Source organism: Takifugu flavidus, chromosome 3 (genome assembly GCF_003711565.1).
Source record: "Takifugu flavidus isolate HTHZ2018 chromosome 3, ASM371156v2, whole genome shotgun sequence".
Taxonomy (NCBI): domain Eukaryota; kingdom Metazoa; phylum Chordata; class Actinopteri; order Tetraodontiformes; family Tetraodontidae; genus Takifugu; species Takifugu flavidus.
Genome location: NC_079522.1, coordinates 13,202,138 through 13,223,931, shown reverse-complemented (window position 1 = coordinate 13,223,931; position 21,794 = coordinate 13,202,138). Strand labels below are relative to the sequence as shown.

The window sequence follows — 21,794 nt, the reverse complement described above, 5'->3', positions numbered from 1 at the left end:
CCAGGGTGGTGGTGGTGGTGGGGGGGGTTTCTGGTCGTGAAATATTTCTGATCAAGGCTAAAGGTTGTTTCAAAGTAGGAAAATAAAGAAAACAGCAGCCCTCAATGCACTCTAACCTCTAGTGAAGCGTTTGGAGTTTTCACAGATAATTATAGAGGCTATACGGAAGCTTCCCACATCGCAGCAGCAGCTATATAATGATACTGTGGAAACCGAGTGGGCCAACGTGCATCATTTTCATTAGAGGAGCTCCCGTAACCCAAATTCCACACGATGGAGAAAGATAATTAATGCTTTAATGTTTTGGTCTTGCCACTCGTACCACGGCAAGAGAAATGAATTGTTACATTTTAATGAGAGAAGCGACAGCACCGGCTTTCCCTGCAACACAGATGATTTTATAATTGCACACAAGGGTGACTAACTCAAGGCTCATTAAGGCAATTTTTCAGCTGGGCTAGTTTTTGGCAGGACCATGCATACCCCCCCCCCCCCCCCCCAACCACCACCATACATACACACACATGCACACTGATAAATACATTTTCATTTATTGCATTATCCAGCCTTCAGACCTTCACGCGACCAGCGAGACAACAAAAAAACAGACATGCACAAAAAAGTAATCTCCCAAGAAAACGTCTTTAATGAATCGTTCGTTTCTGCATGTACCTAAGATTACATGAAAATACATTTAAGTTGACTGCAAGTATGGCAACATATTCACACATATAAACAAGTGGTGCATTTTGTATTGTATGTATAGGTCTGTACAACAGAAACACGTTACACTCTGGTTTAAAGTTGTGCAAGTGTGTTATATATACTAACAATTTATAAAATTCAACACACTAAATAAAAAAAAAAAAGGAGTGTGTGCCCACGTATATACACATTCACACGCGCACAACCACAGTAGTTCACAAAAGATTAAAGCAAATGTATTGGATTATACATTTCCAGGTCACTTTTCAGTCGACCCCCCCAATGTTCTTGGCTCACAAGAGGCTCGTGAGCGCGATGTTTGTCGTCAGATGTCTGCGGGTTTCTTGCCTCCGGCCAGGATCCGAAGTGCAGTGGCAGACGCACACGTACGCTAGGCTATGCTGCGGTTACACCATCAGCTCAGTGTTTTTAGGTACAGTCATCTGAGGTAGACTGCGCAAAAACTTCATGCTGTTATTCTCTCCCCTTTGAGCTTTTTGTCATTGTTTTAACGACATTTGGAAACACATAAATCAAAAACCGCGCATGTGTGTGTGTGTGTGTTTTGCAGCCATGAGGTAGAAATGCTTTAAGGATGAGTGTCCGTTTAAAAAAAAAAAAGACTTTTTTTTTTGTCACAATGTTGGTCAAGACACAAAAGGGGGACGGCGAGACGCGCAGGAACTGAAGGAACACTGACTCGCAGCTGTTTGCGAGAACGCCGTGCTGTTGATGTGTGCTCTGAAGTGCATTAGTGGGTTTTCCTGTCTGCAGGGACTCTCTCTCCGGAGGATTTGCTGACAGAAGGAATTCTGGTACAGATTGTTTTTGAGGGCAGTTTTCTGACGGACCGCTCCGCTTTCCCCTGGTACCGCTGCCACACTGCCTGCCTGCCTGTCGTGCCCTTCCATCAATTCTGCTGATGCTCAGCAGTCTCCCCCCCCACCCCCTCACCCCCCCACCCCTACGTCAGGTGCCGGAGAGAGCAACCCAGAGCGGGCCCACACACTTTAAAGCAGGATTATCTCAGAGGATATTTTAGTGCATGTTGTTTAAAACTATTATACTCACATCTGTGTCACAAAAGCAGAGCAGGATGAGACATCCCAACACAACCAAAGAGGCAACTGGCAACCCTCAAGTAATCTTAAGGTTCAGAAATTTTTGACCTATTGAACTGTGGATCAATATGATGATTTTTAGTCCCATCTGTGCAAACAAACTGAAGGAACAGGTTAACCTTTGATTAGCTGAGCTGTTGTGGCCATTTTGGGGTGCATTTTTAGAGTTAATAAACACCTGATTGGGATTGCAACTCAATTAAAACTGCCTCACCCTCTATGCTATAACATGCCATCTACTCATGCTGTCATCAATATGCCCAAATGCAGCCCATGGGTTTTGATGTTCGGGTGAAAGAAGTTGGTTTTTGAAATGTGCTTAGTCATTTCCTTCCTGAGAGAATTTAGACACAAAGGCGCAAACTGCCCACCTGTTCGTGCACAAAGTCACCTGCTAGCTTTGAAAGGAATCTCAATTTTTTGGTTCAACATTTTGCTCAAGTCTCGCCCACCAACATTTGCCTTGTTTTTTGTAGGAGTGGTACAGCCTTTGTTTGAAGAAGAACACCCCTGGAAACAGGGCAGGGTAAAGCACACAGCTTCTCACTGGGAAACGGAATGTTTCTGATTAACTCTGTCAGGAGAATCAATGTCAAAAGAGGTTTTCAAACTAATAACCTGATGGAGCCTCCATGCAGCGTGAAAGTACAGCCAAGATTACACAACATGAACAATGTTTATCATGGTTGATTAATAAATATACACCCTCCCCACAACTCCCACACCGTAGACAAGTCTGTCTATTAAAACCACCAAACAGAACCTGGGCGACATGTTCTTTTTTTTTTTTTAAACTTTTTACATCTTTTTAAGAGCAATTGACATAAGCGCTGGGATTTGTTGAGTACAAACAGGTAACTGTGAGGGGAGAGGGAAAGAGTTTTTACTCTCACGGTTATGCTCCAGGATTCCAGAACATATAGAATACATTCACTGTCACCTCTTCCATCTGTCCTAGACAGCTAAGGTTCACCTAACTCCGCTTTGCTAAACTGCCAAACCACCTGGGACGCTCCTTTTCAGTATTAGTGCTTTTCGTCATCAGAACAATTTGAGGTACTCTACAATTCACAAGCGCTTTCCTGAGTTTGGTTCATTTTGCAGACACGGAATCAGAAGATCTGAATGGGAATCAGGGCCCAGACTACTGCCGCCCTGCTAAGCTAATACTCTGAGCACAGTATTGAGTGAGTGACGGCCACCAATGGCAACTGTCCATCACTGTTTGACAGTTTTAAAGCTGCTTATAATCAGCTCATGTCGTGGATGTAGATCGAGATGGGGGGGGAGTCAGAAAGCACCACTTCAGGCACTTGGAAAGCTGACTAAATCCCAAAAAGAAGAATGTGAAGATATATACACAGACACTGGGGCATCTCTTATGTAGCCAACTTGCTGAAATGTGTAAACAATGTGTGGTTTTTCTCTGCGTGTGTGTGCGTGTGTGTGTATGAGAGAGAGAGTGTCAAGCATTCAGATTAAAATGTTTGCTCATTAACTGTCCTGTCGATTCACATGTCTCTGTGACTCTCAACCCTGCTTTTGAAATCTCTGCTCTTGTATTGGCCTTACATGTGCCTTTCCCTCGAGCAAAATGCTTCTGCCCTGAGGGGGAGGAATTGTGGATGCCTTTTTTTCTCAAGGGCAGGCCTTGGTAGTTTCATTGGCTGCAGCCGAACATTTTGTTCCACTCGGCATACGTGTCAATCTCTTTCTGCGATATACTGACTTGGAATTTACAAAAGACACTCTCAAAGTCCTGGTAGGTGAGGGGCCTGACTTGTCCCCTGGGCAACATACCAGTCATGTCCATGCCCTGTGCAGATACATGCAGGAGACTAACAAGGGCCTCCTGGCAGAATCTGGCCAGGTCCAGTCCAGAGAAGCCCTCGGTGCGCTGGACCAGCAGCGCCAGCTCCTCCTCGCTCAGGCAGTATTTGTGCTGAGATTGAGCCAGGAGCTGGTTCATGATCTGGTGTCGGGCTGCGGTGTCTGGCAGAGGCACCAGAACCCTCCGAGAAAAGTACCTCCGCAGCCCTTCGTCCATGTCCTGCGGTCTGCTTGTAGAGCAAACCACCAAAACTTGGTTGCCCGCGTCTTCTCCTGAGCCCATCAGAAGCGAGTCCAACTGGGCAAGCAGCTCCCCCTTGAGCCGATTGATTGGACTCTCTTCACTGATGTGGGCCGACAGCAACATGTCCACTTCGCTGATGAATAGCACGGAGGGCTGTCGGCATCGTGCCACCAGGAAAGACGCTCTAATTATTTTTTCTCCATCTGCGAGCCACTTGGTGGCCAATGTGGAGCCGCTGAGTTGGAGGAACGGTGCACCCAGCTGGCTGGCCAGGCAGCGGCCAAGCAAAGTCCTGCCGCTGCCTCTCGGTCCGAACAGCAGCACGCAACGTGGGGCTGGTCCCAAACTGCTAAACATGTCCGGTCGCAGAATGGGCCAGAGCACATCTTCCTTCAGGGTCACCTTGGCCAGTTCTAGTCCCGCTATGTCACTCCAATCCACTGGAGGACCCTGCTGAACTATTTCAGAAGTAACCATGTCGAGGAGGTGAGGGTCGCTCGTCTTTAGCTGCTCCTCGGCGGGCCGAGAGGAGGAACCAGCGGATGAGGACGTAGTTCCCGGAGCAGAGTGGGAGAGGTGTAGACGGTGATCATCGGTGCCTTGCTCGCCCAGAGAAGGGGAGGCGAAGTTTACCAGAGAGTCTGCTGAGCGGGAACCACCGAGGGTGGAGGAGACGTAGGCTGGTGGTGTGAGTGTCCCACCTGCTGCCTGACTGCCGAACTTCCTCTGCTGCTGCTCTGATGGCATCGTGGCCTGTTTCTGCGAATTAAAAGGCAAAGAGGACTTTTCAGCAGCTCTGTCAAATCCAGCAGCGCCATTGCTGTTGGAGGCTCCGTTGGAGCTGCTGCTGTCTGCTATCCTGTACATGGGGCTCTCGGATGAGCTCCGGGCCTGGCCGTAGCCAAAGTTGCCATACGCGGAGTCGATCTCACTTTGGCCAGTCATGTAGAAGGCTTTCCTCTTGAGCGAGTTTGAGGAGCTGCTGGTGAGAGGTGTGGGGGCGATTGGGGTCAGGTTGTGGCTCTGATATGGATATCCGGGTAAAGCAGAAGAAGGCGGAAGGGGTGTGGGTGCAGCAATGCCTGAGGGCAGGTAAGAGGAAGGCGGGGGTGCACCCCCAGGGCTATACCCTGGCCCGACTGAGCTCTGAGCAGGGTAGCCTGCTGCGGGGTAGTTATAACTAGACAAATTGGGGGAGCCTCCATTGTAAGCTGGAACTAAAGTGGGGTGAGCAGGAGGTGGTGGCTGAAGGAGCCCGGAGCTGTGTAGCGGGGAGGGAATTGCTGGGGTGGGGCCTGGCTGGGAGCTATAGCTTCCGTGCAGGTAGGAGCTGCTATATGCACTACCGTATTCCTGAGAGGGCATGGAGGAGGAGTGTAGGGCGGTGGCGGTGTGGCTCCCACAGCTGCTGCTGGAGTAGCTGGGCTCACTTAGGGTACTGGAGGCCAGCCCCGGGGAGCTGCACAGGCCTGACACCACCTCTGATGCTGCCGCCACACCCCCTTTCCTGACAGAAACTCCCTCTGGAATGCAGCTCATAGGATAGACGCCATCTTGCCAGGGTTCCGAATCACCTTTCCGGCCATTCATAACTCCTGGGACCCCAGGGGCCTCAGTGTAGGAGGCCGGCATCTCCAGGATGCCAGAATACTTCTCAGCATACTTCTTAAGCAGGTTTGAAGCCGTGAGGGCTGAGATGTCGTCATTGGCCCAAGCGTACTGGTAGGAGGCTGAGCGCTGTAGGTGGCCCGGCACCGAACGGTAGGCTTCAGCCTTATGGGCCGGAGAGCGTGTGGTTGAGGATATGTCAAAGTGCTGTTCGGCCCACTGGCTTTGCTCGGGGGTCCACTGCATCTTTAAGCCTAAGAGAAGCAGAAACAGAACATCGTGTGTAAAAATGTAGCAAGCGTCGCAAAATGTGGCAAACCATCATTGATCGTTTGGTAAATCTTTTAGTAAATTAACCTGTCTTCTACCCTGTAAGAAATGTTACATTTAGAACATACAAAGAAAGCACGTGTGGCTGTGCAGCAGGGATGGTGGGGTGTGCTGGCTGCAGCAGCCTAATGCACCCTGGCCAATAAGACAGAGGCACTGAGGGTCATTCTATAATCCCCGGCTCATCTGAGGTGGTTGGAGATGGGTTTGAAAAAGCGCCTCGCCGAGTGCCACAAAGCAGCGCACGAGCACACCCATCTCCTTCTGCTTGTGGTGCTTTCATCACACACAAAGACAAAATTCTGTGCTCACACTCACACAGGCATTTAAAAAAAAAAAAAAAAAAAAACCTGATCTGTGTCTGCACTCAGGCGTGCTGACACGCACACGCGCGCGCTCCCATCCGCTGACCCGCACGGACAAACATGTGCGCGCACGGTAGCTGTGGCGAGCAATGAATTACAACACATTGTGTCTGAAGCTTAGTTCCTGTCTGCACAGCTCCACCTTGACCTCTCTCTCTACCGCTCTCTTTACCTTTTCTGTCTGCCGCTCTTCTTTATGCCTCCCTGCAGCCTTGTTCTTCCTCTCCTCCTCTCCCTCGTCTCCTTCTGCTTACTTTTGTTGTACATTTTCCCTCCCCTCCTGCTAGGTCTCTATTCCTCCTCAACTCCTTTTGTTCTGACTCCATCTATTTCGATATATATCTCCCTTTCATTCTTTCTCTGTTCTTTCTTTGTGGCCACCCTTTCTCTTATTTACTCTCTGTGTGCTTGCTTTGCCTCCTCCCCCCCCTCCCCTCCCTTCTTGCTCCATCTCATCTCAGACACACTCACCTGGCTCTCCCCTTTATTGCCTCGGGAGGCTGGAGAGCCACTGTTTCCTTTAATCCCAGCCAATGCCATCTGCAAACACTGACAGTCACACAGCGACTCCATCGTTGTCTCACTATCAAAGCCCTGGTGCTATCAAAGGCTGGACGGGGTATAATCACAGCAGTCGCACAGCAGATTGAGCCCCCGTTTGATTTGACTTAGAGCACACAAATAAAGGATAATATCGGTGTCATTTAGGCTGCTTCCTCTGACTTATTGACTGGCAGCAGTTGCATGTGGAGATCCACAGTCGGGGGTCTGGTAAGCGTAGCCGGCTTCGGAATTGGTTTATGTGTGTGTTTTTGTGCTTGTGTGGATAAAACAGATACACAATAACATTCCATTCATGGAACAGATCTTCCATTCCTCCTATTTATGCCTCGGAAAAAAAAACAGGCATACGCACAAATAAACAAGAAAAGCATGCAGGCACAAACACACACGTTCACACTCGCTTGCTCTCTTTTCTGAGGCCTGTGTTTGTTTGGTAACAACACAGAATAGGAGGCTGAGGTGGGGGGGTGTGTTCCCCAGACTCTTATTTCCTCTCTGATTCTCCTCGCAAGCGGTGTCCCGGCAGACGTCAGTGGCTAATTAGCAGAATGGTGATCTGCTAATTGTGTTAATTTACAACATTTTAGCCGAGGGGAGTCTAGCAGGGGCTGGCAAGTCTGTCACAATCCCGTCTCAGTGAGCGGAAAACTGCTCAGACAAAAAAGTGGAGAAAGTTTCCTATTTGCAGGGAGCGTCCTTTATCAGAGGACACCATATGATGGATACCATGAAGAGGAAGGGGCAAAAAATTAAGTGAAGCAGTCGACAGAACAGGCCACTGTGTGTAAATATAACAAGCTACATGTTTGATGGCTTGAGCTTTTATAACCAGATTGCGGCACTCCCCCAAACAGGAGAAAATGCCTCCTCCTGTTAATCCAGAGTCCAGCCTGCGCTAATCTGACACTGAAGCTGCGCGCCCAAGCAGCCATTCACAGTCTAGTCTCTTGGATTTGCTATGCACAGGCCTTTCATGCCTCAGTGATTCACCTCACCTCTTGACAATACCACACAAATCTCCATTTCCAGCTGCTTTTTAATGACATTCAATCTTGAATCTTATATATCTTATCTTGTGGCCTGAACCGTCATACAAACATGTTGTCAAGCACTTGACCTTGGCTTGCAATAAACACAAGTCTCAATTTTTATACAGAGCAGGTGCATGGAGTGATTTATGGAGCAAGGCAGTAAATACTGAGTCAGAATATTTAAACTTTAAAAATAAATACATTTTCCTAGCTTGTTTTCTTATTATAACAAAGGCTAGATTGTTTAAATTGTGCATTGACTGATTTAAAGGGTATCTAAGCACACAATAATATGGCAAAGCCACTCCATCAAACTCTGATATGTCCTCCATTTACAGAAACATGAATCTTTCTAATTCCATCATTAATAAAGATAACATATAAAAAAGAGCGTGTCAGACTCCATCAGGGCTTTCATCTCTTCTATAATGAGGTTAATGCAGAGACGCAGTGATTACCCCAGCAATGCAAATGAAGGCCAAATGATAACTTGCACTATTTAAATAAGGTAATAGCGATTACTCTACGTTATTCAAATGAGGACAGATGCTTTGAACTGAGCACTTTGAACTTGCTGCTCCTTCTCCAAAACATATGAAAGAGCCAGAGGAGGATTGACTTTAAACTCATTCGCTGTGTATCATCTAATTTAATGTGATGTAAACCAAGGGCAATGAGTAAAGCAAAGTCACTAATGTGCTGTAGCAGGAGAGGCGGAGCCCACAGAAACATTTCAAGGTAGTTGGGTTTGTTTGCTCCTTTCTTCACTTTAAAGGCCATGAAGTCATTGTCAAAGTCAAAAGCAAGGCTGTCAAAAATGAGCACAAAAAGCCGACCCAATTGCATTTTTTGGATTACAGCTGTTTATTTACAACCTCCCCCACCAAAGCACAGAAATTCCTTTTTCTTTTTGGAACATGCAGAGGCTCAAAGACTGCAGGAAGACATGTTTAGGTGGCTAAACTTTGTTTCTTCATCTATTTCTCTTTTCCTAATTAAAGCACCTGCCAGCACGGCACGGCGTCCCTTTATTTCATCCCCTTCCACCAGCGTTCATGGGTTTGCGAGGCCTTGTAGTGCATTTACACGTGTTTGTGTTGCAGAGAGAAGGGGGAACGGGGGAGGGAGAGAGACAGTGCACTCAGCTGAAACAACACGCAACAGAAAATCTTCCTCACCTTCTGAAGCGTCAAGTCTGCCAGTGATTTTTAACCCCCCTACATCCCCTCCCTCGTCCAGCCTCCACATAGAGAAGTCTAATCATTCTCATTACACTTGGCGTCCATCTGCATCAACAGAGCTGCCTATTACCGTGCATGTGTGTATGTGCAGTAAACAGCTCTTTAGAGACAGCTAATGAGCTCTTTTAAGTCTGTCTGCTGTGTGAGTCTGCAAGCGGGGTGTCAGAGCAAACTGCCCATTTTGGTAACGTCATAATTAAGCTCTGTGTGTGTGTGTGTGTGTGTGTGTGTGTGCGCAACGTGTATGTGTGTGAGGAGAAGACACACGCGTCGACACCGACATGCCTGCCTGCACACACAGAATCGCAGACAGGCCATGCAAATGTGAGCGCCCTTTTTCATCTCGCCAACATAAACAGCAAAAATCTTCAAAAACAAACTAACATGTCACATTCTAAAAAAAAAAAAAAGAAAAAGAAAATCTGTCTCTGACTGTGGTGCAGGAAGAACCGAAGCTGTGTGCCATGTAATAACTTCCGCAGGAAAAAAAAAGAAAACAAGCCGTTTTCCACTCACCACTGGGGGATTCTAACCAGCCAGTTGCTCAAATCCTTATCAAAGAGACCACGGGGCATATTTTAACCTCTAAAGCGCTGCACATTCAAGCAGGATAAAACAGGATGTGCGGGGTGGGGTGGGTATGCAGCTATTGTTTTAGGAGTGTGTCGGGACTGTGGTGCTCCCAAGCCTTGTGTGTGTAGGACAACCTCTGGACCACCTTGTTAATGAGCCCACCACACTGTGACTAAGCCACAGGCTACACTGTACTGGCACACAACCTACAGTAGAGTCAAATAATGTGATTAGGTCCTCTAAAAGGCAATTAATTATGAAATTAGTCATGAGCGGTGTCTCACACACACACACACACACACTCTCCACTCATCTTAAATGCATCCTCTCCTCCGAACTGACTAGATTAAACCTTTATCGGAGCCTAACAAGTCAGTAATAAGACAGCACGCCAGACTTTTCGATCAGAAAACAACCACCCAGCCGAAATGCGAGTCTTTGAAGGCAACTATTGAGGCACAGCTGCAGCCTGCCATTACGACGACTAGTCTGCCGCAAAAGCAACATCAACAACAACAACAGATAAGGAAGTAAACAGAACAAGTTCAAAGTCTAGACAGCGAGCAGTGACCGGGAGAGATGAGCTGTCACTAACTCAAAGGCGATGCGGGGAGGGGAGTAGATAACTGTAAAGATGACAGCTCCGAGCTGTGATATAAGGATATTTGACAAAAGGCAGCGTCTTTAAAAAAAAGAAATAAATAACAAAAATCAAATATTCATTGTAATCTGCGATCTTTGACCTCACGAGAAGTTTTGCGCGCTTTCCGACATAAAAAAAACCTTTGAATTCGGTGCGTCTCTGTGCTTTTTAAATTTGAAAAAGCGTTACAAATATTAGGGTTTATTTAATAACGCCTCCAAATTTAGCTCCCAGTAGAAATCTGAGTAAGCGGCTATAAATCTCTTCCTAGATTCCAGAGGCGTATCATCGTCCCCCCGTGCCTGCAGGTATCAGATCTTCCTTAGAGCTGTATAAATTGACACTGTCTAAATTTCCTTTTACCAGACAGACTATTGAATGGGTGGGTTAAATGGGTAGGGCGCAGTTAAACAAATGCTCCGGATCAAGGAAATTGTGCGTGGCTTCTTTTGTCATTCAGAGAGGAAATTGAGAGATATTCGGCGGGGGCTCAGAGCCACTAACGCGTTCATCTATAATGCACTCGGCCTGTCCGTCAGCTACTCCATTTCCTGTGACTAGCACAGCGTGCCTAATCACCCGGCTCGACGTGGGGTTTCTTGCTCAAAGGTAGCATAGCGCACACACGCGCACGCGGACACGCACACACGGTCACAGGAAAGCAGGACACACATATCAGAAACAGATTATTCTTATCTGGTGAATAAAACATCTGTAAAGACGCTGACCGGCGGTGTGCCAGGGAGCACCGGCGAACACATCATCTGCAAGGAAGAAACATGCAGGTGACTCCTCAATGACACAGGATGGGAAGTAAAGTGGGATCCGACACAAACTTTGGCTGCTGTTTTAAATAAAAGCACACAGAAAATGAAAATAACATCTGAGACTGGAGGATAAACCGCCTCGGTGCTCCGTTGTGCCTTTTACTGATGTCTTCTAACGGGAACATATGGAAATAATAAACCGGAAGACCATTAGTAACAGCCATGATGTAATATAAGGGGTTACAATAGGGCTCGTAATATTTATGTGGTATACTTTCATCTTAAAATGTTTATGACAAAATTAATTCGATTAACCTTATTGAAATGTTAACACTTATTAACAACATGCTAATTTATATATAAAAAAAACCTTTTGCATCACAATTAATTCCCACCTAAATAATAATTAACTTTTACTTCTAGAGTAATTCATAACAGTCCTAGACAATGTTTTCAAATTGTTAATTTAACAGCTTATATTATATTTTAGAGCTACAAAGTCTTTCTGTATATTGTAAAGGTTTTTAAATGTTAAAACATGTTAATGTTATATTGCTGTAATTTCCACCCAAAAATGGACATGTTATTCATAATTCTGTAATTTATATGACAGGCTGGTGAGAAGCGGAAGAGCTTATGTGTGTGTGTGTGTGTGTGTGTGTGTGTGTGTGTGTGTGTGTACTATTTTGCTTCCCCGGTTTTATTTCCATATTATGGTTTGTAACGAATAGTAGCCCCCCAAATTGCAATATTTTTGTCATATAACTCACATTTTCAAAGCAAAGTTAATAACTTGTGGTCCTGCAGGGTCTGTGAACAGCAACAGTCTGAGGCTGATGTGCCTCTACCCGAGGGCCAGTCGACAGGATCTTTGAGTGGCCCCGGGGTTAACATGGGGCCACATGCTATCAATACTCCTCCGACGCCCAGATCTATACCTGCGAACCACCACCGCTTTGTTTACCTGTGTGTTCAGTAATTAAAATGGATTTCTGAGAGGAGGCCTAATCCTTTCAGAAATTACATCGATCCTGCTACAAATGCAAAGAGAGCTGTGCTATAACTGTTTTTCTCTCCTTTTTTCCCTCCCCTATGCTCCCTCCATACAAGCAGGCATAAGAACACTTCTCCCCCTTTGCTGCTCGATGGAAACTTTCGAAAGTCCTCGACGTGAAGGACGTCATTTAGGGCCGGGCTGGGAGGAGACAGGGGTTGCAGTAGAGGGGTGGCAGGTGGAGATAATAGAGAGGACGCCTCTAACCTCGTCTAAAGCTGTCTGTCTTCGTAAATAAAATGAGATAATTATTGAGTGAACAGCATTATACCTCGACAACACACTTTTTCTTGCGCCCCCCTCCTGCAGGCGCGGTTGTAAATCTCAACAAACACGGTGCTTTTGGACATTAAGTGCTCACTAAGCACAGTGGATGCATCATATTTCAAGAGCAGGCGTTGTGTGGGTGAGAAGCTGGGGGAAAATGGAGTGTAATGGTTATCCATTATCTTATATGGCAACGACGGCGATGATCATTTTCAAGTGACTCATTTCTGGAAGTACCTATCTATTGGCCACTTCGAGAGAAGACTTTGATGGCTAATCCAAAACAACTATTCAGAGGTCATTTAGTGCAGCAGCACGGAGACACTCTGCACAGGAGAACGCTCCAGCCCCCCTCATTATTCAAATACAATCCTCAGGAAGATGCGCATCACAAACAGCGGTGCGGCGGACCGGGAGTGGGCGATTACCTACACTGCACACTCCGGTCCAAAGTGGAGATATTAACAATGCATCAACAAATGAACACACTAGAACACAAAGCAAGCAAGTGTTTGAAAGCACATCAGATGTATTTGTCATAGGGATTAAATAGTGAGTGTAATAGCAGTGTGGCCGGTTGAGGAAAAAAAATAAAATAAATCAGAGTATCCACCGGGAAACTTTTGTGTTTTTCTATATTATATATTCTTCGGTGGTAGTCGGTATTTTTAGAAGTGTAGGTGCGATGTTTGTTTGTGTGTGGTCTCGGCTCCACATGAATGGTTACTTAACACCACACTGATTTCCCCTCAGCAGTTAGAGGAAAAACCAGCCGATGCTCAATGATGCATCACCGTGTTTGTCGCCGCCGGGCCGTGTGTATGTGTGTGCATATGTCTGGGTGTGTATGCGCAGCCGTTTGTGTGTGCGTAATCGTCACTGGCACATAGACAGACAGCCCAGGAGTGACTGCCGGAGTGTCACCATCTGTGGATGCATTATGTCTGTCTGCCGTGTTGTGTGTGTGTGTGTGTGGGCGTGTGTGTGTGTGTTGTGCTCTGTCAGACAGAAGACTGGACCACAGCTCCATAGTGTGTTGATTTTGACAACAGCTGATTTAATGCCAATTACTAACTACACTGCAAACACTGGCTATTTTCAGTTTTATAGGATCCTGGAGAGTCTCCACATTTAAAAGGAGGAGGATTACCAACTGTTGAAAAATAAAAAAGATATTTTCTTTTTTGTTCCATTGAACAACAAAGGAACAGAATACTTCAATAATCAGTCGGGAGAGGCAACATGTGTACTGTGAGATTTGCAGCATACCGCACATTTGGCAAGAGCGGCAGATTAGAGTTCAACAGCAGTTGGCGGAGATTAACTCTCCCCATCAGGACCGCACGTGCAAGGGTGTGTGCGCATGCACCTGTGGGGTGTGTGTGGATTACTGAAGAGGCCCTGGTTGGGATAACCTCTATCACCAGCCTGCGAACCTGCAGGATTGTCTGCTGTGCATGTTTGAAGTGTAAAATCCTGCACACTTTGCTGCCGATTCTGGCAGGATCTGTGGGGTTTTCTTGTTTGCCCTTGTACACAAGTAATGTGAGCAACTCTGCTCCTTGTCGAGTGTTTTTAAACCAGGCATCCTGAAGGTGATTTAACATTATCAAAATACATGATTCGGGTCTATAAATTGGTAAGAACACAAACAGTTTGACTCCAAACCTTATGCAGAGTCAGATTGCAGGACGTCGTCTTAGGTCACGGAGTATTAGAGAGCAAATCTGAGGGAAGCCTGGATGAGCCGCTGTATCGGGCTTCCCTAAGGTGTTTGCAGAAACAAGCACTCAGGTATGACAGTGCGCCAACATGCACATCTTTAAATCCATCGTGACTCGTGTTATGCTGGAATTCGCACAGGTTGTCTAAACAGTCAAACATTGGATCGATATGCTTATTGATTGGTGGCATTGAGACTGAAATGTTCTTGTCGAGGGGGCAGGAGATTCTCACTGGAGCGCTCGGCAGGCTGCTGGGCTGGCGGACGCGCATACCCAGACAATTACTCGGCGCAGCGGAGGATCCGGAGTGATAAAACTGCAGATATTTGTAAAAGCTTGCCTCGCTGCCCACTCAAACAGAAACTGCAGACCCTCCTTGGGACTCCAACTACCTCCACACATCATCTGATATGAGCAGATGCAGCTCCTGTCTGTTCCAGTCAGAGCAGTCTGCAAGCAGTTTGTCTCAAAGTGAGGGCATCCAGTCAACTTCAGCAGCTGAATATCAAGCTGGCTGCTGCCGCGTCTCCTCGTGCTCGACTGACACAGTCGATAGCTCTGCATTATTCATGGGAATGGCAGGGGCCTATGAGATGGCCTCTCACTGAGGGCTGGATTCCAACAGTCGCCAACTTTACGGGGGCTGGCGTGACGCGTGACACCTTCAACAACTGCTTATCGTCAGCAAAAATGACAACACGAGGAACGCGAAAGGTCAGGGAACTTGAAAGGCTAGCCTTGCAGAGGTTTGTGTAGGCTAAGGACAATTACGTATTTGTAGGTTTTCAATAGGAGTTTGACACAATAGTTCAAACAGCCCTTTTATAACGGCGTTTTCATTGGCTAGGGGAAGAAAAAGGGAAAACAAATAGAGCAGAACTAAAATAGTCCCACACTGAAAAATAAAGTACATATTATGACTCTCTTGTCAGCCCTTCTAGTTTCCTATCAAGTCAATAAACACGGATCACAAAGTTAACATGAAAACAAGAAGCATCTAATAAAAACAAATCAGAATTTCAAATGTTGCTCATCCATGTTTGCTTATTTCCATTACACAGACTTAAGACATCAATTAGCTAAACCGCATCCGTAAAAAAAAAAAAAAAGAAAGTAGACAGTTATTTGGAGTAAATCAAACAAGACGCGGTGAGAACCAGAGGCAATAAAACACGTCAGGCGGCTTGATATCAGATCTCGGAGGAGAAATTTGATGGGCACCGATGAGCAGAAGGCATCTCAGGAGAATTGGACAGAGGAGTGATTTAATGTGATCATAGGGGACGCTCATCTTTCAGAGAACGGGGTAATAATGAGCAATCAATAACGTCCTTAACAGAGTTAGAGCGAGTGGATGACAGCAGATGTAAGGCTCCGGCTAACAGGCTACGTCTGATCTCACATTACCACAGTGGATCTGAGTTTTTGACATGCACACACACACACACACACACACACACACACACACACACACACACACACACACACACACACGCGCGCGCGCACGAGTGTGTGCACAGACAGGGGGTGTGTGTGCATGCTCAGAAGCCAGCATATGGACCAAAACACACACGAACATATGGACACACAAACTGCCTTTCCTTTCTCCTGCAGATGCACACACACACACACACACACACACACACACACACACACTTGAGCATTCTCTCTCCTCAACTGACATCCAGCAACATTGTGTCATTGTCTGTCGATCAATAGCTGTAATCACGTTCACGGGCGACGAGCGGCCAAAAGCTCTGCACTGAGAAAACAGGCTCCGCCGACCTGCCGATTTCAGGGGCTGAACACGACAAACGGGCTGGCAAATACTATCAGTTGGGCACGAGCGTCATAAAAAAACGAAAAATGGTTCAAGTTATTTACCAATAAATTAAAGCCAGAAACAGTATCCAGTAAGCACGACAACTGACTGTTGCTTTCATTAAACTGCAGATGCGGAGCGTTCTCAGGAAAGCCAAGCACTGAAGTCATGAAGCAAATGTAAAATGACAAATTAATTACCTCTGTCTATACTATAAAGTGTGTGTGTGTGGGGGGGGGGCACCTCAAGACCTTGATAAACGTATCGAAGTGCATATAGTGGGCTGGAAACTTAATGATCCTCATGCATGTTTTCAGTGCGATATTTCTCCCAGCTGCAGCCGCAGCAGCAGACAGAAAATCTTGTTCTCACTCTTCCTAAATAAATGATTGCAGCTTTATGTTTAGCCCTCAGGCTAACACAAGAGCCGTACCTGTTTGTCACCTGGATAAAAAAAACAACCATTTCTAGAAGATGATGTTCAATTTCCCGTTCTCGGAACTTTCCACTCTGCGGTAGAGCATCCATTTGCTTCCCTTTACGGGATTTTTTTATTACATTATTTAAGGGGGGAATTGTGAATGGCTTCAACCTACGGTGTAAGACAAGGATGCGTTCAGGTGAGGGGGATACTATTCGACATGGAGCGAGGCCATGGAGTATTTATTGAAGAGATAAGCTGTGACATAAGATGAGGAGTGACTTTGCTGTCTTGCTAGAAGATGAATGTCATTCCCACATTGGGGTCCCAGGAGGGAGAGGGAGCGAGGGACTGAAGAGCTGACCGTGTAGCCTCAGATCCAGGATGTTAGGACCATTTTTTTCCAAAGTTGTCATGCTGCAATAACGATGAGTGATACGATTCTCTCGCTGCCGCCACATGGCTCCTAACTAGGAATCACACCAGGATTATACTCTATTGCAGTCAAAGTCCTACTTGCCTGTTTGTGAAAACAAGCACTCAGACAGCAGCTCTGCAGTGGCACAAAACCTGGCTGACATTAAGTCTATAGACCATTTCATATTGTAAACAATATCGCACCATCGCGGATGCTCGAGCCCCTGTCAACAACTTGTACTAACAGCTGACCAGATGTGTCCACGGGTTCCAGCGTCTCCTAGCAACAGCAAAACGGTCTACCCCCGCGGGTAACTAACGGTGCAACGCAGAGTTCTATACTGTATCAGTGCTGTCAAATAATGCTGCTGCAGTAAATGTTGATCAATACAATGTGTAGTATTTATCCTTTGTGATTTGGGGCCCGGCGTCCGTGCGAGCACTTGAGGCGAAGCTCCACCCCCCCCCCCCCCCCACCCCACCCCCCATCCAGCCAAATCAGCGCTGCCGATCATCAAGCTGCTCGCCGACGCTCTTGAACGCAGCCACGGGCCTCTTATCTTATCAGTCAATCGGCAACAGTGAGCAGGAAATGAGACACACAACAGTGATACTGCCACCAACACTCATCTGTCAAGTCACGCCGGCTCAATTACCATGCAGTAACCCAAAGACTTGCTGCTGGAGTGGATTTACTTCACTGCTGCCAATATATAAGCGTCGAGGCTGGCAAACCGGCGGTAACCACAGCAGACTGTTGCTTTGCTTGGTGGAAAACTTCTCACTGGCCGGAAATCTGCATATTTCATATAAGTGTGCGTTCGTTTCTGAGGCAGCCCCCTTGTTTTACTGTACTAATCTGCTCCCTCTGTCTGGAGCTGGAAAGAAAATGGAGGAGGGGGCAATAGAGACGGAGAGGCAATGTGAAACAGAGAGAAACAAAGGCAGAAAGAGGGAGCAGGAGCGAGGCGTGCATGGAGAAATGTAGCAGACAGGGAGGGATGCTGGATGTGTGTACTGCCTCCCAAGGGATCACTTAGTATAGACACAGTACTGGAGGACAGAACACAGCGCGTCTTCAATGGCCAAAAATCTTTTACACATATATATAAGCACACACACGCAATCCCTCCGAGCAACATTCCTGTAAGCACTCGTCCACCGAGAATAACCGCACTGACTGAAGTGGAGTCAATGTTAGAGGACGAGAGAATGAGAGGAGGGAAGAAAATAATAAAACTGAGGGATCAGGAAGAAGCAGCGGGAGGAGGAGTGTCCACCTGGCCGATGTCCAGGGGAATTAAATAGTCTGTTTACCGCTCTCAGTGCCTCGGCAGCGCCATGTTAGTCTAATGGCACGGACATGAAGCCAATTGATTTGTGCACCAATAGAAGTGTCCCCCAGCAGAGCAGATTACCTAGATCACTGGCTCTGCATCGAGTAGACGTCGCTTCTCATCCTTGCCCCACGGGCAGCGCAACGAGAGCAGGGTTTAATGTCTGGCGGCATGATTGCATCCATATGCAGGCGCCCTTTGGTGGAGAACATGAAGCAAGGGACCTGGTTTGTGTGTCTTGGGATCTATTTTATTATTTATTACAGATAAATGATATTTGCTTCCAAATGGCTCTATTGGCCCGCGGACCGATCAAATGGGATTCAGGTGAATGCCTATGCATTCACAGTATTGATATATCCTCTGTATTCCATGGCATCATTGGATAATAGGGAAGTTATGTTCCATTGACGGGGTAGTTCAGAAGGAAGAATAAGCCATCTAAGGGCCCCTTCCTCCGGACTGCATGTGGAAGTGTCCTTGGACAAGGCACTGAATGGCAGGTTGCTCCCCAGCCACTAAGATAAAGGAGGGGAACCCTTAGTTGTCTTAAATAGGACAGATCGTTCTCCATAAAAACCCTGCACGGCTTCAAAGAACCTGAGGTGAAGTTCAGACCAAGACAGCTGATTGGTTCTGATGGGGGCAGCAGCCAAGACTTGTGAGGCAATATGGTAATATTCCACAATCATGTTTCGGTAAATAAAAAGAAAACCAACTGACCGTTTTAGCTATAGTAGGTTTCAGTAATATATTCTATCCTAATAATCTATTAGGGTTCCGCTGTCATTACTTTGGTGGGGATATTAAAGCAAAGCAATGAACACGATCGGTTTTGTGAGCTTCGCTGTTCATTTATGAGGAGTAAGAAATATGTTTCATCTTAAGTGATTCTTTTGTCTGCCTCGCCAGCGTCCAGACAGCGACCAAGAATTTCTTTTTATTTTGTTCGCAAACAGACAAGAAAATTAATGAGTTAGACAGAAGTACGGTAGATCTACTGGTGAGATCGACGGACGTGAGGAAAAAACAATCTCATTTGCTTTTAGATTGGACTCTTTTAAATCAGATTAATCCAGATTAAATGAAGAATATATGTTCTAAACCTGGTAAAATGAAACATGTCAAGAGTAGAGGGAGCATTTTCCCACAGGGATACAGGTGGCCGTATGGAATTAACAGTATGTTGTTCCAAACTGTAAGCCTGAGATAGAAAAACTTACACAAGGACAATGAAAGACCACACACACTCGAAAACTACAGTTGTTCGTGTGTATGGCTCAGGAGTGAGAATAATTCCGCATTCTCCACAGTTTTCACTCATGTCAATGTCCGCGTTGATAAGCATGAAAATCCATTTATCTACAAAGGAACTGTATGGTCTACTTTGGACAATTACTCTTTTATGGTCCCTCGCAGGCCTTTTTTTTGTTCACAAAGCCACCCAACTGACTCTGCCACGTCTCTAATAGGCCACATTCACTTGAAATGAACAGATCATGGGAGATATTGCACTGGTTTCGTTGTCCATCAAGAAATGGAGCTTTTCACAAAGGCGGGAACATGCTGGAAACATAAAAGAGCGATGGATGGAAGGTAAATAGGCTGAAGAAGCACCGTGGACAACGCCGCGTATTCAGAGAGCGGTAGCAGAGACGTAAAGCTCAGTGTCATTTGCTTATTTCTAGGCGGACTTCTGCCTGCCACGTGAGCAGGATGGAGATCCAGAATTAGGTCTGTAAGGAGCAAGAAGAGGAGGAGGAGCCGTCAGATAGAGATTACAAGGTGGAGAAGTGGTGGGATTAAACATGCAGTCTAGATGGTAGTCTGACTAATACAGCTCACGGCTCGGCTGAGGGCATTGTCAGATTTAGTCCTGTGGATTATGCTGTGATTAGGCCATTGACAAACCACTCTGAGGGAAATGTCTAAATAAAATAAAATGACTCTTCTGGAGATCCCTGTTGAAACAGTGATCAATGTTATTCACTGCCCATATCTAATCCATATTTGTGTAACTAAGCTGCAGGGAGCCTTACAACACGAAGCAGACACAGAAATCCTTGAGACACGGGTATTAAAAATGATGCTACGTCTTAACCACCCTCTGGCTAATGCAGCTAATGAATGAGAAAACGCTAGCAGGCTAGCAGCTCTAATTCTCCTTCACAGGCTATCATGTTGCAGCCCAGAGATGGATCAATACCATTTGCTCAACACACAGGAGGCCTGGGAATCTATAAAAGGGCTTTTATTGAGTAATTAAACACCCATTACTGTCCCGTGCAGCCAAACAATAAATTTGATCAGCCTCTCAGGCACAGATCCAGCCATGATTAATACTTGGTGAACACATGACATAAAAGTCCACAATGACATTTTGTTAAGTCCCATCTGAGATGCTGCGAGGAGACAGCGTACAGGTGTAAGGTTGCTTACAATTTCAGCCTCAAGGTTGTTTGGTAATTGGCCAAATGCCACTCGACGACTGCGAGGCCCTCACCCGTCCTCCCCCACTACACCTGACGGAAGCAGAATGTCCTCAGACAAAACCTCCACATTCAGAATCCTGACAAAATGTATCATGACTTAGAACAGAACCGAGAGTTTAAAGGCTTTAGGGAGTAAGTACAACTAATCATACGCTGCATTCCTAATACTCTTATGACAAATCCAGTGCATTATCTGAATGTATAAGTGTATTGTGTCTTCATTACTCCCAGTTGCACCTTTACCACCGACCACTTTCTGAGACTCCAATGTGTCGACTCCTCCCCAATTCCCAACGTCTTTTTCTACACTTGCGCAACTCCAAAACCTGCGACAATCCCATCCTTGTTGGAGAATATTTAGCGTTGTTGAGCCAACAATATGGCATCTGGGTGATTCTCCTAAATATGAATGGCCCATTCATGGGGCTCAATGGAGTCGCTTGGCAATGGCCCTTCTTCTCCTCCCCGCTCCATACTCAAAACAATATTCAGCGCGGCAGTCTTGGCACTTTTCCCTGAAATCAACAAAAGAGGAACTCGAAGCTGTCCCTGAAACCCTCAAAGCATTAAGCCTCTGTGAGATGCAAGTACTTGGCACAAGCAAAGCGATTTAGCGACAATGGGCAAATCATACAGTGCTTTGTGAGATTTAGGGGATACAATAGCACTCCGTTTCCAAAGCACACATTAGCAGGCATGTCATTGGGACCCCCTGGGGGATTTGAGCAGCCTAGAGGATTGTGTAGTGAAGAGGATAAATATATGTTACTGGGAAGAGATGGAGAAATGCCAGCACCTCCTTCGGTCTCACAGCATAGTATAGATTATGAGTGTGCGGAATATATTAAGAGATTAATCTTCACAACACACAAACTAACACACAGACTGAACCCATTTGGCTTGTTAAGTGCAGGCGCTGCATCACACCCAAAATCAATTGGCTACGATTTAACGGGGCCCGAGCGGCGCGGATGAGCAGGAAATTCTCGCCTGGCAAAAAAAATAAATAAAAAAAAGAGTTCATGCCACGAAAATAAAATAAAACAAAACAGGGGGAAAAAAAACTTGTTATAAATGTGCGAAGCTTGCAGCCATTCTGACCTCCGAGTGCTAAACAAAACCAACAACGGACAAGCAGACACCCACTCAAAAGTCAATACCATGCGTGCCTCCTCTTCCTCTTGTATGGTTAATGCATGATGCCAGGTAGTGGAGACAGACAGAGAGCAGGATCTCAT

The 21,794-nt window shown here is 46.2% G+C and overlaps 1 protein-coding gene across 3 annotated transcripts in view; it reads right to left on the bottom strand.

The window, feature by feature from the left end:
• Positions 1-623: 623 nt before the first annotated feature.
• Positions 624-21,794, bottom strand: part of LOC130522921 (fidgetin-like) — a 30,693-nt gene continuing 9,522 nt past the window's right edge. For all 3 annotated transcript variants that reach the window (XM_057027803.1, XM_057027804.1, XM_057027805.1), the window contains exon 3: positions 624-5,762. In XM_057027803.1, the coding sequence (XP_056883783.1) occupies positions 3,487-5,762 (2,276 nt within the window). In that variant the 3' untranslated portion in view covers positions 624-3,486. The remainder of the gene's footprint in view (positions 5,763-21,794) is intronic.